Source organism: Manacus vitellinus, unplaced genomic scaffold, assembly GCF_001715985.3.
Source record: "Manacus vitellinus isolate BGI_N305 unplaced genomic scaffold, ASM171598v3 scaffold_38_pilon, whole genome shotgun sequence".
Lineage (NCBI taxonomy): Eukaryota > Metazoa > Chordata > Aves > Passeriformes > Pipridae > Manacus > Manacus vitellinus.
Window position 1 is genome coordinate 1,348,897 of NW_021940526.1, and position 22,557 is coordinate 1,371,453.

The window sequence follows — 22,557 nt, forward strand, 5'->3', positions numbered from 1 at the left end:
GCTAATGGCTAGTTAGCCCTCAAGTTTTTTTTTTCCCTTCATCACTTCAAAGCACAGGAATGCACAGAAGAATTAATATGTGATTGCTTGCATTTATTTTTAATGAGCAGGCAAACACCACTCAGGGCAGGAATCTGGAAGAGTGTTCAGTAAATATATTATATCATCACTGACTCTGCTCTGCCTTTCATGAGCTGTAAGAATCCAAACGTTGTTTCCTAATTTTTTGAGGAGCAAATTGATTAATCGGGAGATGAGCAAACAGCTGTTTTAAAGGGGAAAGAAACAAAACTAGTGAAACTTTATCCAGTGTTTGAGTAACATTTTTACACGTCTGGGGTTCTGTGCCAGGAACTCCCTATCAGGTATAATTCTACCTAAACTTGTCAAGAGGGGGGAAAATAGATTTTTTTTCCCCTTGAAACAATGGCAGCATTTGTTCTCTATTCTTTTATTTAAAGCCTGGGTGAGTTACCTCAGCAGCAGCTCTCAAAAGAAAACCTAGAAGCCATAATTGACTAAACTCAAAGAGCACTAAAACACAAAACAGAAAGCCATTGCAAAAGACTCCCCCTCAAAGTGCTTTTTTAACACACAACCTTTGCAGCAGCAGAGTAGTCAAAACAAGAGAGTGAGTAGGAATAGAGTAATAGTCTGGGTCTTTTCAACCCAGCATCTTCAAAACTGGGCAAGGTTTTAGAAGTAAACTTCAGAAGAGAACCACTCTTAGGTCATTTCCATCCTTTACAGCAAATACTGGTTTGGCTGATCTTAGGCGTGGAGTCAAGCTTTTACTCAGGATCCATTCCGAAGTCAGATTCACTTGTGTTTGAGGGAAGATCACATAAAAATTTGCATTTTTTAAGACACTTGAGTTAGACCTAAGAAGACAAAAGCAGTATTATATTCCTACTGCACAAGAGAGGGGAGCAGATTTTTTGCAAGGAAATAAAACCTTCTCCAACAGGAAAAAAAAACAACAATTAACCAAATTTCACCAACAGGCAGAGACACAACCTGGCTGCAGGGCTCACTCTCACTTTAACTAACTCCTCTGCATTCTTTACCCCTTGGAAAGACAGCTAAAGGACCTTCTGCTTGCCCAGCACCAAACAAAAGACTGGGGCACCTTCCTGAAATATGATGATCGTGGAAATTGCAGCTCCTAGACAGGGTGCTTAGAAAGCATTTTGCTGTCACTGTCAACTAACCCTGAGTAATACACTTAAAGAAAACAAAGTATGGGCATTGTTTTAAGTCTGGATTAGCACTGTGGAACTTCTTTTAAAAAAGAAAACAAGTTGGTGGAGCTGTTTAAGCAGCAGCATGACCTTTGCAAGCACAACTGGCATTGAAGCAGTAGCGAGACTTCACAAGTATTTGAAAAAATAAGCACATTTTTTGTTTCTGATACATTTCAGATTCTAAACAAATACAGAGGTGACTCTGGAATAGAAGTGCACTGATTAGGCAAATTGTTTGGCTTATCAAGTATGTATATTCTAGTGGTGACTTTAAATTATATTTTTGTCATTTATAACCTAAAAAATACTGAGGGGTTTCCCTTCCCTCTGTTGCTTTGATGGTCAGAAAGGAGCCACTGAACTACCAGAATTCCTGCTGGAGAACACAGAGGTAGATTAGAAATTCAAATAAGCATTGTGTGGCCTCGAGTGAGGCAGGTCTTGATTTTATTTGCGTTTTATCACAGCTGGGAAAGAAAAGGTATCTTTGACATCATTTTTAGGAAAAAAAATGTCAACTTCTCAAATATACCAAAACTATTTATTTTGTTATGCCATTGCCTGCCTACAGGACAGGGAGTGCAGCTGGGCTCCAGACCTCAGTATAAATGCAGTGTTCTTCTTAGGTACATTTTTCTTGTCTAGCACAAATTACTTTGAACATTTTAAAATGAGATGCCCCCCTACTTGGCTGTGCCAAGGCGATAAGTCCACGTGCAAGGCTCACACATTACCACTATCTCTAGTAATTCCCTTGCTTTCACAGTCCCAGGAAAAGTAATTTAACCATGTGGTTCAGCAAAGTTCAGGAAAACATTCAACTCATCATAAAGATAAGCAAAGAAAAGCTGCTGTTCTGACGTTACTTTTGTTACCAAAAAAAAAAAAAAAAAAAAAAAAAAAAGGTGATTTTTGCATTTAAAAATTGATTTTAGCCCAGACTTTCTAAAACCTGCTCTGTTCAAAAGTAATGGCTCCTTTCAAAACCATGTGTCCATGAAGCCTCCCAGTCTGATGTTGCAGAAACCTGGACACAGTGTCTGTACCAGTGGGGGTCACTTTTCTTTTCATCCCGCCGGATCAGCTATAATGACTTGGTGTCAGGGAATATTTAGAGACAGCTCAAGAAGGGGAAAGTTGGAGCATGGCAGCAGGATTCCCTTCTTCTCTGTAGACAGATCACTGGAGCCTTTGATATGCAAAAACATTGTTTTCAGCTACAGCTCGAGCTATAAAAGGGAAGTGCAAGATATCAAACAATCAAGACCTGGAGAAAACTATTCTAAGTTTAGAAAAGGGAGTGGGGGGTATAGTCTTAATCCACATTTTTGAAACAGTGTCGTCTTCTCCAAAGAGACCTTTTATTTTTTCTATCCCTTGTTTTCATGTAATTTTGAGAGGAGGGATGAAAAAAATTCCAGGAACTTAATGAGCTTTAGTGCTTTCATTTTAATCCTCCACATTACTGCTATTATAATAGTGGCAATAAATGAAGAGATGACTATCAAATGGAGCACAGAGGAAACAGTTTATGTGCTAGAAAGGTAAAACAAATGAACTTACTTTCTGTGTGTGCATGGATCTATGTAATGTATGCATACTGGAGCCAACCTTTTACTTAATACTAACAAGTTTTTTACAGCTCAGAGTTCTAAAGGAAATTTATGATTTTAAGTACTTAAAAGTTACTGTAGCCTTCAAAGGCCTATTTAAGGAATTTATATTCCTACTTCACAGTGCCCTTCCAGAAAATACCTTCTGTCACGATTTCACGTTAGTTCCTAAGAGATACCTTTTTTTTTCCCTACAGCTGTTAAGCAGCTGTTTATTTCAAAGTTTCAGGAATAGGGCCTGGACTTCTTTCCCCAAACACTTCAGTAATACAGCCCAAGAAAACTGGACCCTGGAAGAATACAGAGCTTTTTGTTCCATTTTGTAATGATTATATAATTTACCCAAATTACATAAGTTACCAATAAACATGCATTCCCTTCTAGTCTAAAATGTGGCCACACAGACTGAGTTTTTGCCTTGGATAAAGCATATGTTAAAATATTTATGCCACAGCGGGGGTCTCTCATTCTGAGCTCCTATTTTCATTGCACAACTGGCTGAAAACAAGGTGCAGAAAACAAAGCTCAGAGGAGCTGCAGCAGCAGAGAAAAGGCTTCTCCATTCCCTCGCTGGGCACTTACACCATCCCTGGAACGGGGGGCTTTTGTTTTTTAAATTATGTTAATGTTTTTGCTGTGAAAAAGAGCAGCATAATTTCTACTTCAGTGATTTTGTATCACTGCACATTTCCTGTTGCTGCAGGAGCAGTGACTGATCCGTTTGCATGATGGACCTGCCACAAATCGCAAAAGGCAGTTTTAAAAATTGAGTTTGGGTTGTTTGTGTTTGGGTTGAATATTTTATGACGGACCAGAAGCTGCTCTAGTTTTGCTCCCAGGAAGAGCAGCTAAGCAAGGCTTACTCAGCACGCTGCTCCTGACGAGCATTTCCAAGGATTGTGCTTTGGACAGACATGCAGTCACGAAAGGGAGAAGCAAGGAAACATCAGGGATTTATTTTTTTAAATTTCAGATTTAACCACTTTTGTTTCAAACGTGCTACCTGCAGGCTCTTGGGGGACACAGACTGCTATCTCACTGGATACTTACTGCAGTAGTGATATGGAGTAGCCCAAGTTAAAAATCCCAGTTAAAAATAATTAGAGTTCTTTAAGAAACACAATCAAACAAAAGAGATAATGTTTTTCTTATTTTCTGAAATTTTACAGACTAAACCCACATATGTATTTCTGTTGCCAAAGAGCTGATGCAGATGCCTGGCTAGTCCCCAGCTCAAAATCAGCATGGTGCAAAATGGGAAATATTCAAACAGTATTTTAGCAAAAACATGTCCCCTTTCAGCCAGGCCCTACTGAACAGTAATTAGCTCCCTTTACTTTTGAAACCAAGGAGAGGATCATCATCATCTCTCTCTATTTACCAGGAGCACAAAGCAAGCAACCATTTTGGCCTCCTCCCAGGAGGCATCACTGGTCATCAGGTAGGAAACATCATTTCCAAATATTTTGTTACTCTCTGCCTTTATTTTCCTACCGAAACAATGGAAAATATAGTTCCAGCATAACATGAGACTAAGCAGCAAAATGTTTCCTGAAAGAGCTCTGTGTATTTTGCGGAAATACCAATGTTTTGGGACAGCAAGGTGTGCAAGTCACGTGTTCAGGGGATGCAACTCTTAATTCTAGTGTCCACCGTGTCTAGTTGTTATTAATTCCAATTTTTTTGTTTTTAATTTTGCAGGAAATTAAAGAGTTCGAGGAAAGCTTTCCAAGGGGAGTTTTCTGGGAAGGAAACAGTTTTTGTATGTTTGGTTTTGTTTTTTTTTTTTTAATGAAGAAGACCATCTAATGTTTCTGTGGTAGAGTAACTTGCCTTCCTGCAGCACGAGAGGAATTCTTTCCTACATTACAAATCTGGAGGAAGCGTTAAAATACAAGAGTCAGAAAATGGTTCTCCCAAAGAGGTGTGGATGTATTGGGATGTAGCTACTGTACAAAAGTCATACTTGGATGGTTCTGGATAGGAAAAAGGACCCTTCCCTGACCTCCTGAAGAGGCTGCCATCCCTCCAGCCTCAGCATAATGAATGGTTTCCATCACGGGGTGCTGAAGTCGCCTCCTCCGACTACTCTGCTGCACAGAAGAGTTTGTAAGAGTTACAAAGGAAGTAACTCCTGCTAAAGGCATTAAACCAAACAAAAGGGGCTCTTCATTCACAGACTTTACACGAGGACACACATAGAGGGAAGCTGAAGCTTTTCTACGCCCTGGCCTGGTGTGCTTATGTACCATGATAAATCTTGGTTGGAATGCTCATTGAGCGCCTTGCCAGGAGCCAGGGAACACACACCACCAACAGGGACCATCTGAGTAAACACCTCCAAGGACAAAACTGCTCCATGGAGTAAACCCTGAGAGTGACTGGAGAGAAAGACATTCCTTTATTGGATATCCTCAAGCACAAAATTTACTCGTACCTTTAAATACGGTAGGATCAATATTCATTTATTTTCCTTTTTGTGCCTCAGAGAATAAAGTTCAATTAATATATGAACCCACAAGAGGAAAGGTCATGACATTGCTTAATGCACAGGTCATCTTGCAGGAGTTCTCACAACCCTAATTACAATGGTAATTGAATTATGTTGTCTTAAAAGCTATAAAAATGCTAATTACCTGAGCTCAGTGTACAAACATACTACTAATGCAAAGTACAGTCTCAGTCTTAAGAGTTAATTTATATTATGCTACTAATAAGATGGGAAAACGTGGTTAAACCCGCCAAATAGTCTCTTATTAGCGTGCTGCTTAGTAAAGAAGACTTTTGAGAATGACAAATATTTAAACATGAAATTGAGCATGTAATGAAATCCTTCATCCAGTCAACTAGAGAGCCATAGCTCTACCAATTGTGACACTCACCTTTCGAAACACTCCTGCTTGAACACCAAGCAAAGGAAGCCACAGTGTTTGGGAGTTGCACAATGTGGTGTGGAGTACTCAGGAGGCCTTGGGAAAAGGTCTTTACTGGCCCCTCCTTATTTGTCTGCACATCATGCTTTGCCATTAGGGCTATTTTTGGACCTCCAAAATAGCTACCGCTGACTTGTGGGTTTGGTAAGGGTTTTATAGTTCACTTAAGGGCTCCTGGGATAGTTAGCTGGCTTAGGAATTACTTCTTATCTTTCAGATATAGAATGATTTACTTGAACTCTGGTGTGACTTTAACTCTGTACTTATCTGGTATCTGTGAACAAAGATTGTATGCATGAAATGTGAAGGAATCCTTATAAAGAGCCTTCTTGCTTAAGCAAAACAACTCACAGATCAGACATACTCAATTGTATTATTTTCAGTCACTTTGCAGAATAACCTATTAAGTTAATTGTATTAGTACAAGATGTGGCAGAATTATTGATGTAAGGAAAAGAAAGCAAAATGTGTCTATGAGCTTGAATTTTGGTTTAATGCGTGTGTTACAGATATCTTCTATAATGTTGAATTTTCATTGCAGTTTCTTCACTGATGATCTGGATAATTTTGTTTGTTTGGTTTTTTTAGATTTGTTGAAGATCAGAACTGTATACAAATCTCATCATTCCTGACCATGATTAGTGTAACCTGGAGCATCTTCCTAGTTTGGACTAAAATAGGGCTGTTACTTGACATGGCACCTTGTTCTGTTAGTGCCAAGCCATGCCCTTCAGTTTGTCGCTGTGATGTGGGTTTCATATATTGTAATGATCGCGATTTGACGTCTATTCCTACAGGAATCCCAGAGGATGCAACCACCCTCTTCCTTCAGAACAATCAAATAAATAATGCTGGGATTCCTTCAGAACTGAAGAACTTGCTTAGGGTGGAAAGAATATATTTATACCACAACAGCCTAGATGAATTCCCCACTAACCTCCCTAAGTATGTTAAGGAACTGCATTTGCAGGAGAATAATATAAGGACCATTACTTATGATTCACTTTCCAAAATTCCTTATCTGGAAGAACTGCATTTGGATGATAATTCAGTTTCTGCCGTTAGCATTGAGGATGGAGCTTTCCGGGACAACATCTATCTCAGACTTCTTTTCCTCTCTCGAAATCACCTCAGCACCATCCCCTGGGGTTTGCCTAAAACCATAGAAGAGCTACGCTTGGATGATAATCGTATTTCCACGATTTCTGAGCTGTCCCTTCAAGACCTTACAAATCTAAAACGCCTTGTTTTAGACGGAAATCTTCTAAACAATCATGGACTGGGAGACAAAGTCTTCATGAACCTAGTCAATCTCACAGAGCTGTCGCTGGTCCGCAATTCCCTCACAGCGGCGCCGGTAAATTTGCCAGGAACAAACCTAAGGAAGCTTTATCTCCAAGAGAACCACATCAACCGTGTGCCACCCAATGCTTTCTCTTACTTACGGCAGCTGTACCGACTGGACATGTCCAACAACAATCTCAGCAATTTACCTCAGGGTGTCTTTGATGACTTGGACAACATCACCCAGCTCTTCCTTCGCAACAACCCTTGGCACTGCGGGTGCAAAATGAAGTGGGTGCGGGACTGGTTGCAGTCATTGCCTCTAAAAGTGAACGTGCGTGGACTGATGTGCCAGGCACCCGAAAAAGTGCGCGGGATGGCCATCAAGGACCTCAGCGCGGAGCTGTTTGATTGTAAGGACGATGGTGTGATCAGCACCATCCAAATCACCACCGCGGTCCCAAACACGCTGTACCCGGCCCAGGGCCACTGGCCGGTGTCTGTGACCAAACAGCCCGACATCAAGACTCCCAACCTAAATAAAAACTACAGAACCACAGCGAGCCCGGTACGCAAAATCATCACCATCTTTGTGAAATCCGTCAGCACAGAGACCATCCACATCTCCTGGAAAGTTGCACTGCCAATGACTGCTCTGAGACTGAGCTGGCTCAAGATGGGCCACAGCCCTGCCTTTGGATCTATAACTGAGACCATAGTTACGGGCGACAGAAGCGACTATTTGCTGACGGCTCTGGAGCCGGAATCGCCGTACCGTGTGTGCATGGTTCCCATGGAAACCAGCAACATCTATCTCTCCGACGAAACGCCCGAGTGCATCGAGACCGAGACGGCTCCTCTCAAGATGTACAACCCCACCACCACCCTCAACCGAGAGCAGGAGAAAGAACCCTACAAAAACTCCAGCCTGCCCCTGGCGGCCATCATCGGCGGCGCGGTGGCGCTGGTGGCCATCGCGCTGCTGGCCCTGGTGTGCTGGTACGTGCACAGGAACGGCTCCCTGTTCTCCCGGAACTGCGCCTACAGCAAGGGACGCCGGAGAAAGGACGACTACGCCGAAGCGGGGACCAAGAAGGACAACTCCATCCTGGAAATCAGGGAGACTTCTTTCCAGATGATACCGATAACCAACGACCAAGTGTCCAAGGAGGAGTTTGTAATACACACCATTTTCCCACCCAACGGCATGAACCTGTACAAGAACAGCCACAGTGAAAGCAGTAGTAACAGGAGCTACAGAGACAGTGGTATTCCAGATTCAGATCACTCACACTCATGATACTGAGGGAGACATGAAAGACTGCTTTGGGTTTTGTTGGTTTTTTTGGGTTTGTTTTGTTTTTTAAAGAAAAACGAGAAAAGACTGACTTAACAGTTGCTGTTCTACTGCAAAACACTGGATTAAAAGACTGACAAAGCAATGTACTGTACATTTGCCATATAATTTATATTTAAGAACTTTTTATTAAAAGTTTCAAATTTCAGGCTACTGCTGCGATTAATGTAGTGGGGATACCTGACCACAATTCTATATTTTAGTATTTTTTAGTAATTTGTACTGTATTTTCCTTGCTAATATTGAAGTTACAGACCATTTAACTTTTGTGTTCTACTGAGTAAGATGACTTGTTGACTGTGAAAGTGAATTTTCTTGCCGTGTTGAGCAGTCAGAACATTCATCTGAGATCCTTGTAAGTGTAAGCACAGGCCATTTTTCACTTTGGTATCAATAAAATAATGTTGAACCTGGCAAATCAGGAAGATCAAGAAGTGGTTGCAAAAACTCACAGAACTTTCAATGTTGGGTCTATTAAATCTGTAAACCACAACAATATTCAATAAACAAAAATGTGTGTAGTAATGGGCAATATCAGCTGTCTGGATATATCCATTCAACAATGGTGAAATCCAATTTAAAAGCAAATAATCCAATCGATGACATGCATGAGACTGAAGCTTTTGACACGTGTTAAGAAAAAAATTGATCCCTAGAAGAAAACAATCGAATTCCTAACAAGGAATTTAAAAAAAAAAAAGGAAAAAAAAAAAAGAGTGCTAGGCTCTACAAACCAAGGGGGTAGATAGAGTTTAGGGATAGATTTTTGGTTATCAAAGCCAATGGTCTGTGTATTACAGAGACAATAGTGATGGATGCTCACAGGCATTTGGGAGAAAAGGACAGGGAGAGAGACAACACTTTGAAACTGCTTTGAACAGAAAAAGGGCTGAAAGTGCAGTTTCACCAGAAGAGAGAGCAGGATATAAACCAAGGCAATATAAGCAAGGTCTCAAAAACTGTAGTCCCAAAGGTGAGCAGACAGCTGGGGAATGCAGCTCTTCCAAAGCATATACAGGTCTGTGTCCAGTACACTGCCTTTACAGTCAGGAATACTGCCCATTACTGTCACAGTTTTCCGGAAATATCCTTGATAAGTCTGTATTTCTTTCTGCCTTCCTGCTGGACTATGAGCTATTTCATGTTTAAACCCCAAGCCACTCTCTGTTGCCATAATCACTCTGTTTCTTCAACTAAAGAACCAAAGTGCTTTGTACGCCCTTTGGCCAGTCTTGTGTGTGCCTTGATCCAACGCTACCATGTATCAAGCTTTTAAAAACTTAAAGGGAAAAAAGGAAATAATAAAATACCCAGTTTTTCATACATAACTTACCTATGAAAAATACTGGTCTTATTCATGAATTAAGGTGAAAAACTAGTTCTAAATCACGCTGCACCTCTGCAGTGCACTGATAAGAAACCCACTCAGAAGTTACTGCTTTTCTGGTCATGAGCTTCACCTTTTTCTGTGTTCAGCTTGACAGCGTTACACTTGAAGGTCTTCTTTAGTATTAACTACTTGGAAAACAAGTTTTCACAACTGTGAACAATGTGAATGATGGAAGGGAGGGAAGACATGGAATTACAACCCTCTGAGATACAATTGTTTTTTCAACAGAAACAGCAAATAAGGAGAAAAATACTTAATATTTCAGACAATATCTCAGATAAGAAGGAATGCACACCACATGCAATTCAATTGTAAGAGAATTTAAGAGAATTGTAAGAGAATTTTAGCAGTGCTTGGCCTGTTTCCCTAAATGCAGTAAAGGATGGAGGATGACAAGAACAGTGACAAACACTGAGACTGATGTTTTCAGCCTGCAAATGATTCTCCTGCCAGGGATCCATCTAACTGCACAGACCCAATATTTCCAGTAACACACAGGTTTTTTCATGCTCATTTTCCAGATGTGCTCAGGGAAGCTGCTCTCCAAACTCCCTGTGCCACGGTACTGTTGCCTTCCAAAATGCCTCCTGCAGTTTCTGAGCAGCTGGAGGAGCAGCACTGTGCTTTCCTGCTGACCTTACACAAACTATGCCTTCACATGGAACATGGACTGGATCCATGGAGAGGGGCACCCTAACCAAGGGTGTGCTCAGCTCAGTGCAATGCACCAAACGAGACTATTCCGCCCTGTTTTCCCATCCCAGCCTAGGGAAGGGCGAGAAAGCCAAGACTGAGTATGTGGAACCTCATTATGGTCACGTGCAAAAGGATTCCCAGGCAAGGAGTGGGGAAGGAAAACAACTCAGATGGACTGGAGGGGCCTGTTCTTTGCCTAAGCAGCCATTTAGGGACCCCTCATATCTGAGACAGGTTTAATGGCTGGGAGTCACTGGCAACAGATACCAGTTCTTTGCCAGCAGTTCTCCAATAACACAATTAAATAGGTTTCGCTGGCTTTTCAAACTATTTACATGGAAACGTCTCTCCCAGTTGGCTACAAGTTGTGGAAAGGGTAAAACAACACTCAGTGAACACTCTCCCCTCTGAGGTACCTCAGGGACCTGGTCACGGTACCTGTGGTGATGTCATGCAAAGGTCATAAAGGGCTACAAAAAAGCTGCTTTTTGAGGAGATAATTGCATGAGAATCCTAAGCACAGTGACTTTCCAAGTGACACTTCTGTCTGTGAGGCAGTAGGGTGCAAATCCAAAGCAACTTCAGTAAATCAGCCCAGTTGTTCCTGCTTCACCTTCCACTAGGAAGAGTGAAAACCTGGAAGGGATCCTGTCCTCCAGAGGGAACCAGGTCAGGGAGCTACTGTCCTCCTACAAGTGATGTCAGTGGAAAAAATGGCACATCCATGTGTACAAGACCTTCCTCGGGTTCTACAACAACCTTTACACAACACGCGTAATATTAAGATTACTCTGGCAAGTGAAAGATCTGCTTTCAAGCTAAACTCTATTTTTTTCTTTGGATATTTATACAAATTTCTGTTCTGCTCCATGTCATGCTCGTCTCCTCAAGACTCTGCTCCTTCCTGCAGTAGTTCTGCATGCAGTGCTCTCCAGCCCCACGCACAAATCCCCTCAGTTAGACAGGTACACGCGCTGGCAAATCCGATTGCTACACTGAGCAGTTTACTCAACACATTCATCAAAATATCATTAATCCATATTAAATTTATCTCCATTTTCAAATTCCCTGTTATTTCAGTGTGCTGTTCAATATTTGTTGGTGGAGCAAGGAGGGGAGTTTTTTTCAGTGTTGCCTAAGCCTGTGTGCAGAGTTCACTTGATCAGCACCCTCCACATTCAAATACTGTGCCGAGTATGTTTTACATTCTTTATTATCTTCTCTTTTTTTATTTGTATTGCTATCCTGAATTGCTCATAGTTCTGTTTTAACCTGAAAGCTGCCTCCAAAAACACCCTGGTACTTTGGAATCCGTATTAATTTTGTCTCATCTTGGTACCTTCCACAACTAAATTCGCTTCATTTATAAGTTGTTATTTCCTAGCTTTCTACAAGAGCCTGATGGGCAACAACTGTTGGGGGTTTTTTGTTCGGGATTTTATTTGTTTTTGTTTTTTTTTTTTCTTCTGGCTTTAACAGTACCAAATTCAAAGTATTATGGTCTTGGAACACAGTTTCCATTTCTCCTGCTAATGCAGTGGTGAGCATGCAAGCTATCTTGTGCCAATGCTGTACATATTGAATGTAGAGCAGCAAATGCAATAAAGCAAGAGCAAAAGTAATAAAGCCTTATTTGCTATTAAAATAATTTACTGGTGACATAACGCGCTAGAGCACGTCTAGAGACTTCTCTGCTGACTAAGAGGATGCAATCCTGCACGTTCACCTGCAGCTGAAGTGGGATAAGATCTTCAGACATGAGCTGGCAGATGCCACCTGCCTGGATTTATCCAAACCACATTTGTCTGGGATAGTCTTGGACGGAACCATAATTCACACGGATCCCCTCTGCTTTCAAAACACCTTAACCTTATTTCCAAATCCATATATTGTTTCAGCATCACCCTGGGACAGACCTTTGTTTAATAAACTGTTTCTTTACTGATACCAGAACAACAAGAGCTTTGAGCCACAAGCCAGGACCTACCACCAGTGATTTATCTTTTTTAACGAAGCATAAAGCTACTCCATACCTGGGGAGTTTCTTCTTCCAAACTAGCCCAGAGTTTAGCCAGAAAGGAAAAGCTCATTGACTGACTTCAGAACAAGAAAATTTTAGCCTTTTTTTCCTTTCTTTGCAAATGGATTTCATTTTGGGGGGTGGCAGAGTAAGAATGTGATGAAATTAGAGCCCTTTCAAACACTGAAGGCATAACCACAACACGGTATCAGATTCTGGACACAGTTGCTTTAAAAGTTTTTTTCTTATGGTGAACATGAATGTTTGATTTAATTTTAATAGTTATTTCATCAAATCATTTCCTGCTCCTCTTAAAAAGTCCAGAAGAAAACACAGACCATGGATCTCACTAAAATGGTGGCTGAGCAGGTGCTCAAAACAAGCATCAACTCGTTCTATCAGCCCCGGACATCAAGCACCACACTGACTGCATGGCAGCCTTTAAATGGTGACTTAGGAACATCCCTGCCCTGGGGGGAAACCAAAACACTTCAAAACCGGGTGTTAAATAATTCTCTGGAGTTTTGGTGGTCTCAGGCAAAGCTGTACAACTCAACATTTTGGCAAGTGAGCAAATGTCCCTCATGCATGGACATCATAAATTCCCTGTGCCTGAAACCTGCAAGTCAGGATTTCAGGAGTGAATTACTCAACTGCAACTGCTTTTCAGAGCCTCTCTGTGTTTTCTTGAGATGAGAATGTAGTGGAGTCATGGTATAAAACCCCTCCAGATTAACCACATGAGCCAAAAACGTCTTTTTGAAATCTGAAGCTAGACCTTTCTAAGCTTAGCAAGAACACTCATAAATAAGTTATAAAAATAGAAGGGTCCTAATAGGGCTAATTAAATAATCTGACTTGTTCAAGCTGGTTGATAGTGTTCATATAGGCTGATGCTCTGTCCTGAACAGCCCTCTTAAGTCATCAAAAACAGGGAAGGGATCGTAGCCAAGTGCGAGCTCCCGGCCCCTCACTGAGCTTAAAGAATATCTATCTATAGATGGAGCCCTGGAAGGTCTAACTGTTCAAACTCCAGGGGCTGCACCATGTTCTTTAATCATTAACTGGGGGGGAACATCATTTACAAAAGGATGAAATTATGCATATCATGCATAATTTAACTTTTTTTAATTTATGCAAAATATTTAAAAATTTATTTAGATCAGGACGGCACATCCGATTTATGTAACACCGATTTCCTCCAGTGGCCTTAGTCCGTGGTAAAAGCCTGCTTGGAAAATGGCTTTCCACATAAAAATTTCTGGGGTGTGGGACTTGATTTTATTTATTTTCATGGGCTTTTTCTTGTCTTTTTGATTTATTTTTTTTTAATAAATAATTGTACTGCAAGTCTTTCTGTTTTCATGGGATTCAGAAGTGAACTGGTTGACAATTTTAAGTGAATGCCTCCAATACACATTTAAGGCAGGTGCTGGTGGGATAAAAGATCTCCCCACAAACTTCTCCTTTCCCATCTCACCTCACAATAACACTTTCCAGGATTGTAACTGGAATTCCACTACGGTAATGAAATGTTTTTTCACCATTGTAAGATCCTATTCAGAACTGGGGACTTTTTAATTTTGGATGCACACAGGCAGCTGTATTTACATACCCAGGTATGGCTTAGAAGCAGAGTCTTTCAGGCTGGGTAACACAGCAAATCTAAGCCTTTGTCCAGCTCTGAGCCTGCTGCATTAACATAATTTCCTAAATTACTACAACAAGTAGCAGCAGCTCAAACGGGGAGTGAGAGAAACCCTCCTTACCTGACACATCATCTTCAGCCACCGACTGCTCTGTGTGTATGAAACAGAGTTAATTTGGCTTCCTTAAGTGTTGTTTTTCCACAGATTCAATGATAAAGTAAAGAAATAACAGTTTTAAAAAGAAAGGGAAACCCTTCTAACCCAGGAATGCTGATGTTCTGACAAAGCAGAGGATTTAAGAAGTGATGTTTTAACTTTTATCCAGAATTACATCCCAAATCCAACCCTATGCACTCCCTGATTGTGTGTATGATGTGCTCTCCCCTTACTTAAGCCACATTAAACAGAGACAAGTTACTTGCATTGCACTCCTCTGAAAGGAAATAAAATGAAACTATTTCCATTTTCTGCACAGTTGGAGACACGAGGTATGAATGTGGATGGTTACAGAACCTGTGGTATTTTGTTTGTTTACCTGGTTTCAATAACCTTCTCAAGAAACCTTCAGACACTTATTTCTGAAGCCTGTATAAATTACTGCCCATGAGGAACAAGAGCTCATTACCAGAAAGAAAGCCATGTACAGGGACTGCTAACCCAGTGAGTAAATACAATTTTAGGGCATTAGCTGATAACACAGAACCTCTGCCTAATGTCTTTAAGCAATTATTTTACATAAGAACTCCTTAATGGCATGTTACCTACTTCAGTCACTAAAAACCTTTTCATTTCTCCTCGATACAGAAATGACACACAGCACACTAAAGGAAAAATTAAATAAAAAAAAAAAAACCACGGCACAGTTTTTCAGGTCTTGGAAGTCCTTCTGATGGCTGAAATTCAGCACTTTGCAGCCAAATGAAGTGAGGAAAATATTGCTGGGGGAGCTAAATTGCTGACCTCATGCCATTTCCTTACATAACTGGGAAAAGGCAGGGATGGAACTGCCTGTAGGACCTCACCAGCTCAACCACCACTGTCTCAGACAGGCCCTCAGCTCTCCCAGTTATGTGGTGCTTTCCACTACAGGAAAATTTGTCAGTGCCTTGAAGGGCAAAGAAGGTTGAGCATTAGTAGGACAATCAACACCTCTAAGCTCTCTCTATTGTTTTTTTTGCCTTCCTCTTCCCCCCCTGCCCTTTTTAATTAAATAAAGCTCATTGAGAGAGTTTGTTCAGTAAACAGGACTGATATGCAAAAAAAACCAGGAGTGATATGTAAAAACCTTTACATTGCTGGTGGTACTAGTTGATACATAGTGGGATAGTGCTGAACCCTCCTTAAAGAGTTTGAAATCAAACCCAGGGTAGGCACTTCACAAAATATTTAGCCTGGAAATCTCCACCACTCCCTGAACTTACAAATACATTATGTTAAGGGTGAGGGAAAGAAGATAATCATATATTCCTAAGAGGTTGCTCCCAGCACTGCTACTTTTTCCTGCTCCATACTTGAAGTTAGGAAGTCCAAATAAACAAGATCAGTTAAAGAGAATTTTAGGGGAGAGATGCAACACCACAAAATAACACTTCTGCTACTGAGAATTGAATTATACTGGAAGAAAGAGTAAGTGTTTTGTTTGTCATTGCTTATGTGTGTCAGGAAGTGCTCAGGTCTTGCATTATCTGCTGGCCTGGGGCCAGGGTTGCACTGCACTGATCCCTGCATTCCCTGGGTGCAGACAGACAGAAGCATTAACAGGAGTCAAACGCACCAAAAAAATATTTAATGGGACTGGTTTTGTCAAAAAAAAAAAAAAAAATTGTCCCGAATTTCTGGGGTTTGTCTAAAAAATGTTGTCCCCAGCTCTGAAATCTATCACTATCCTATGCTATTCTTAAAAAGAAAAAAAAAGTAATCTTTAAAGCGTGGAAGATTTAATGTAATGCCCAGTTTTACCTGTAAAATAAATTCGAAAGGTTTGGTCTATATATGAATTCATACACAATGATGAGCACACCTTAATTAAGCCCCTCCCTAGTATTTTTCAATTGTTATTCTGCACAGAAGTGAATGGCAGTTTGTGCAGCATCTTCCCATCTTCCCCATGTTGTCAACTGACTCCTTAGACATTTGTATCACTTTAGGCATTAAAATATTAAAAGCACAAAAAGTGGTTTGTCATTTCTTTTTAGGGTCTTGGAGAGGGAAAGGATGGAGAGACATTACACTAGGATGCTAATTAGGGAAAAAAGGGTGCTATAATATGCTGCAGGAAGATTCCTTGTTTTACTGAAAAAAGAGCCCCAACCTTCCCAAACTCAGCTATTTTGACAAAAGGATTCTATGGAGCTGTTCATGCAAGAAACACATCTTGTTCCCAAAGCAACCACATCACTTTGGGAAGGGAGTCTGGCTTTGATATGGATTTGAAGGTGATATCCTGTGTCCCAAGAAGGAGCACCCTGCTGGTATGATCAGTATAGGTTTGATTCTCTAAATATCAACTTTAAACTCGATCCTGGCGTTGCTGCAAAATCAGAGGGCAAAGTAACCCAAGTCACAGGGACATCAAAAAAAAAAAACAAACAAAAACCAAACAAATCAAAAAACAACCCAACCCTGCGAAATCCTCCAAAAGCACCTATCAAAGTGATTTCAATGCAGTGCTCCAGTACAAAGTCAAAGGATGTAAGCTCTCCTAATCCCACACTTTGAGCTCCTCCAGGCTCCAGCCACTGTTGCCATGGCCCAGCTGACGCCTCCTCCGAAGGACAGGAGTCCTGCTGCTCCCTCAGCGACCTGACAGCCCTGGGGTTTGGGTTTACACACTGCAAAACCAATGTAGGAGGGGAGGAGCGTGAACGGCACCCCCTGTTCCAGTCCAGGAGGTTTGTTTACCACGGCTTTTGCTGATCAGCACATTTCTGACAGGTACTGCATTTTCCCTGCTATGCTACTGAAATGTCTCACTGCCACAGTAAATACTGCTGGTTTATTTAAATAAAATAAAACAATTAGAGGTTACCTACTGTTGTCCTCCTGCTAATAAAGACTAACTTTATCCTCCAGTATAATCCCTCCAAATCAATTACAACACATTCAGCAAGTTGAAAGGATACTAGTGAAGTATTAACAAAAGCCTGGTTTGGATTATGCAAAAAAAGTCTGCAGCAATTGACTGATGCAAAGATTTCAGTGGCAAAGTACTTTCAGGGGAGGAAAATAAATCTAGCTCTTGAAAATATTTCTTGTTCTGTTTTGCTCAGTAGTTCTAGGAAGACTTTAGGTCAAATCCCCACATCACCAACCTGTTCTTAAGGTTTGCAAATCAATCTGTGAGTCATGTGTAGTCTCCCAGTCATTTAGGGAAATCTCTACACCATAAGCTGGTATTTGAAGATAATAAACAGGAAAATGTCTTAAAACAGCAGCAGCTCATGTCTGGGTACACTGGGGTTCATCACCATCAACTGATGAGCCCATCTAGGATGTGCTTGAGCCTTCCCAGGAATCAAGTGACATTCCTGAAGATAAGGAAATAACCATGCTGGGTGTCCATGGGTGCTGGAGACCTGCCAAGGCATCTTTTCATATCTTAGAACCTCCTAAAATGCAATTATGGGAGGGAAAAAACATTTTTTCCCCCTGATGAGATGAAGCTCCAGCAGGTGCTGTTACCTGTGCTGGGTCAGTCAGTGGGCAGTCAATATTCCTTCCTTTGCAAAAAAAAATAAACATTGGGATAAACTTTCATCTGTCAGACAAGCCAGGCATTGATCATGTTTTCTAGTGCAGTCGTAGGAAGCTGCCTCTGACATCTCCCCCTGGGGCTTGATCAGACAAGGAAGGAAAAGTAGAGAATTTTAAAGATGCTGGAAACTGTCTGGTCTTTCAAAATGTCATCACTAATCTGCACATCACCCAGTAATCAAGTCAGAGGAACTGTACAAGTGCAAATTAGTGTCACTTATGTCCTGAAAACAAGTAAGAAAGAGGATCTCGAATAAGTATGCCCAAAAGCAACAGCAAATTTATTCTCCATGATCAGATGAGGGATTTATTGGAGTTTACTTCACCTCACACAGTAAAAAAAACCCCACAAACATGAAGATATCTCTGTGACATTTAACATTTGGCTGAGCAGGTTAGTGCTGGATTAAAAGGATGCTACAGGCTCAATGGCAGTGAGGACAGGAAGGCAAGGAATGCTCCTCAGCTCACACAACACTGCCAAGATAGAAAGCCCAACTTCTGAAAGACCTAACTGATTTATTTTTTATTTTGAGGTCCATTAACAGAAAAATTAACAGGAGCACCAATGTTATTTTAGGACATCACACACCCTAACGACCAAACAATGAATTTATGGGGAGTCACCACACCTAAAAGCAGTCCTGCCATCAATACCAAGATCTCTCTCTTCCCAAGGAGGACAGGAGCCCACGGACAAGCACCCTCAGCACAGGGCTCAGAGAGCACATGGAAAACTGCCAACGTTTCCCTGAGCCACTGAAGCACAACAGGGAAGCGGCCGATTCCTACACGGGCATTAGGAAGTTGTCCAAGACCTTTAAACTCTTTTCCTTCTGGGAGCTGACCCAGATTTGACTATTCCTCTAATGCTAGAGCTGCTCTCTATTTAATACCCGTGGCACATGATTATGTGCTGATGGTGCAGGTTCCCTGAGCACTGCAAAGTGCTGGGGGTATTTGTTGTTAAATCGACGGTTTTGCAGGAGTAATCGCTGTACCTGCCTGGAAAAAAAGAACATTTCCTATGTGGTGAAAGGCAGCGGTGATAATTGCAGGTATTTCATGTTAGAAGAAAACTAGCAGGAAGTTAAAAGGAAAAAAAACACCACTCCTGCCCACCACACTGACCAATTTCCATATTCCAACTTGATTTTAAAAAACTGATAATATTCTGTGTCCAGAAAGGCCTCGTTTTTAAAAAAAATGTGCTTCATAAGGCCTTTTTCTGAAGTATTCTTCCTTTATAATGACTTTTAAAAGTTCTTGTAATCAGCTTGAAAGAGACCAGTAATTCTTGGCTCAGCTGTAGCAGCAATAGAAGGAATCAGCACAACATGCCAGAAGAATGTAAAATGTACTAACCAGATATGAAAACAGCTAAAAAATGCTGAAATCCATGCAAGTCCACGTCAGACTGTCTGTTCAACACTGCAAAACTTGTGATATTTACTCTGCCATTCAGGAATGTTCTTCACATGACACTAACCCTGAACATTCAAAAGCACATAGTGCAAATGGGAAAATCTGCGCTCTGAATCCATCTATTCCCCATTTTCCTCAAAAGCATAATGTATAATAATAAATTATTTTTCCCTTTAAATTAAATTTCATCAGTCTTTGTCCTTTAAAATAAGGATACAAGCATATGGCCAGATATTTTTCTGTACCCAGCATCATCATTCTTATGGTAAAATTAATAGGTCTTCCAAGCAAATTTTGCTAAGTGGTCAAAACCCAAAAGTAAAGACCGAGTAAATTACAACATGAAGAATAATTTATTAAGCTACTTAAATACATCTTCAGCTTTCCCTTATCTTTCTACAACTATCTCACAGCAACTTCCTATTTTTTTCAACTTTCCTAAAGCAGGTGCTTTTTGAGGCAGCACCACAACACTTGGTCCTAGGGTCTGCATTTTAAATGACAAAGGCTAAAAAAGGCCCTGCTTAATCAAAGTTGGGTTTTTTTTTTTAATCAGGAGATCAACTGTTTCACACATCTCCTGTTGGAAATAAGAGAACAAATCCTGACAATACTTTCTATTCCCCACTCCTACTCTAAGCAACGTGTGACATTTATAACACGGTGTAAAAGCTCATTAATACCATACGCTGACCTATTAAAAAGGGTTATTGGCTTAACACAACGGGAGACACTCTCGTGGAAAACAGGCAAGGAAAAGAGAGGATGGCTCAAGATAAGCCATCTCTCCACAAACACTGGCTCAAAGGATGAGACCATTAAATGACAGTGTTAAACGTTTTTCACCCCCTCTCTGCTCATTTAAAAGCTGGCTTAAAACCGCGGAATAAAAGCCCAGCGAACACCCCGGTACATTTTAAAAGGCAATTCTCTCTCAAAGGGTTGATAGCAGGCAGGGAGTGGGAGAAAGGTTTATTTTAGTTGAGCTAATCTGACAGACTGGCACCTACTCAGAGGTGTTGGAAGAAGTCTGGCGCATCCACACACCCACCAAGAGCAGCAGTAAATCCTTCAGGAAGGCAGGGCTGCCTGTGCCTTACATTCGCTTTTAAATGCTTCCCCCAAGAAGCTTTGTTCCTTCTTTTCAAAGAAATCGTGTTCAGCAAGCTCCCCAATAAATGTGCTCTGAGGAGATGCTTCCAACACTTGACCTTGGGGTTTGCCAACACTAGTTAAGGTTCAAGGCACCGTGCCCAGGGCGAAGGACCAAACGGGGTGAGAAATCCTGCCAGACAAAGTGGATTCCACATTCACACCCGATGCCTCCTCCTAAAACCATCCTTTAGCTTAAATAACTGTGGTTTGGTTGGGATTTTTTCTTCCATGTACTTGGAGAGCAATCCTATCTCCTCTCAGCTTACATTTTTCTGAAGCCAAGCTCTTCCAGGCTGCTGGTAAAAAGGCTGGCTGATCCTTCCACCATTATCCTAATTACCCTTCCCTGACCTGTGGATGTTTAAACTCATCTTCCTGAGTACAAGTAGGACACCTTCATTCTTTGCTGCTCCCAAATGATGAGGTTGAGTTTATAGAAGAAATTAATATCATCCGTCCTTAAGCACATGACATTCTCCTGAAACCAATTAACGGCAGAGGAAAGTGGTTCCTCTCACACAATAAGCCAGTCCTCCCCCACCTTCCCAGTGCCTCTCGGCTTTGGAGTTGGCAAATTTATTTAGCATGCTTCTAATTCTTCTGTAAAGACTGCTAATGAAAATATTAAATAAGGCAGCATTTGATCTTTGAGGAACTCCAGCAGCACCTTCGGACAAACTCGCAGCGATAAAAGGTTATCGAGAACGACAGCACTGAAAGACTCCAGTCTTTAGAGGTATTTTAACCACCTTAAAAGCCCTTCTTGCAGGAGACAGGATTACTGTGATGCAATCAAATTATGCCCAATTATCTCAAGCATTTTGAGCATTTGTGCCAGCCACCCACCCTAAAGAAAAACAGAAACTGAAACAGGACTGTTTGACACGCACAGATGCGGCACCTTCTTTTACTCAAACTAACCCAGAATGAAGGTCATCGGCATCATCTCTTGCTCTCCCAAGAGTTCCCTCTCATCCACATGGAGATGCTTTTTTAGCATCACAAAACAGCTTGCAGTGCACAGATCCCCTCTGATACTGCAATTAACTAATTTCCTATACTGAAATCTCTTATACGGCGAACAGCATTTTAATTAATTCTTTAAATGTATATTCCTCCAATAGGTTGAACCTTAATTAAAATTAGAAGTGCCTGATAGCATCTTCTTATCTGGTTGCAGATGCATTTTTTTAAAATTTGCGGTGATGATACAAAAACCACATTAAAAGGAACACATATTTCATTTTACATTTTTTCTGTTCAGCATAACACTAAGAAAATTAATTCAATCTGCATTTCCACTCACAGAATCTGTGTCCTGTTTCTGTAATAAATATTTTTGCTTTGTTTCAAACACAAATCCTACAAAACTGTTTTAAACTTTGCCCCGGGCACGTCTGCGACCACCAGAGATTTGCTGGTGCTTAATCTCATATTTCATTACTTATTGCTTAATTAGAACCCCATTGGAAAGAAGTCGAATAAAAATGGACTGGTTAATTATCATGAGACATGAAAGAGGCAGAAAGTTCTTTGCAATCCAAGCTGCTCCTCAGCAAGTTTTTATCATGTTTATCATGATAAAACGTGGCTTTACCTCCTATCTCAATTCCAGCTCTTCAGTCAGCACATCTGCCTCTCCTCCTACATCCATCTTCACACACCTCCCCTGGCACCAGGGAACACCACAGCTCCGCGCAGCCCATCAGCACCACCACCGAACGCTTCGTGCTTTATCACCCTCTCAAACCAAGAGACCAGCACAGCAACCAGAGGAAAAGCCCCAGGAATATCTTTCAGTTTGGGAAAAGCATGAGACCAAAGGGGAGGCCTTTTCAAGCCTGCTAGGGTTTCTTACAGCTCTTAGGCTCCTCCAGCACTAGCACTAAAATATTGATTAAAAAACCCAAAAAGGTTTATCTGGAGTCACTCTTAACTGCAGCCTCTTCTCTTCACAGCCACCCAATTAACAAAGCCAGCAAGTTTACAGTGCAAGCACAGAATGACCAGGTTTATCTATTACATGCACAACTAAACA

At 41.1% G+C, this 22,557-nt stretch overlaps 2 protein-coding genes across 5 annotated transcripts in view; one reads left to right on the forward strand and one right to left on the reverse strand.

Annotated features, from left to right (window-relative positions):
* MACROD2 (mono-ADP ribosylhydrolase 2) overlaps nucleotides 1-22,557 on the reverse strand; it is an 836,463-nt gene that overhangs the window by 739,037 nt on the left and 74,869 nt on the right. The window lies entirely within an intron of this gene.
* On the forward strand, nucleotides 4,576-8,849 carry FLRT3 (fibronectin leucine rich transmembrane protein 3). 2 transcript variants are annotated; one of them, XM_008932990.3, is made up of 2 exons: nucleotides 4,576-5,305; nucleotides 6,379-8,849. In XM_008932990.3, the coding sequence occupies exon 2, from the start codon at nucleotides 6,425-6,427 to the stop codon at nucleotides 8,372-8,374; it is 1,950 nt and encodes a 649-aa protein (XP_008931238.1). In that variant the 5' UTR covers nucleotides 4,576-5,305; nucleotides 6,379-6,424; the 3' UTR covers nucleotides 8,375-8,849. The 2 variants fall into 2 exon arrangements, with proteins under 2 accessions (XP_008931238.1, XP_017933016.1); XM_018077527.1 differs by lacking the exon at nucleotides 4,576-5,305 and adding an exon at nucleotides 5,312-5,448.

Bases quoted from the DNA above. Each gene is read 5' to 3' on its own strand.
- FLRT3 (XM_008932990.3), top strand. From the start codon at position 6,425: ATGATTAGTGTAACCTGGAGCATCTTCCTAGTTTGGACTAAAATAGGG.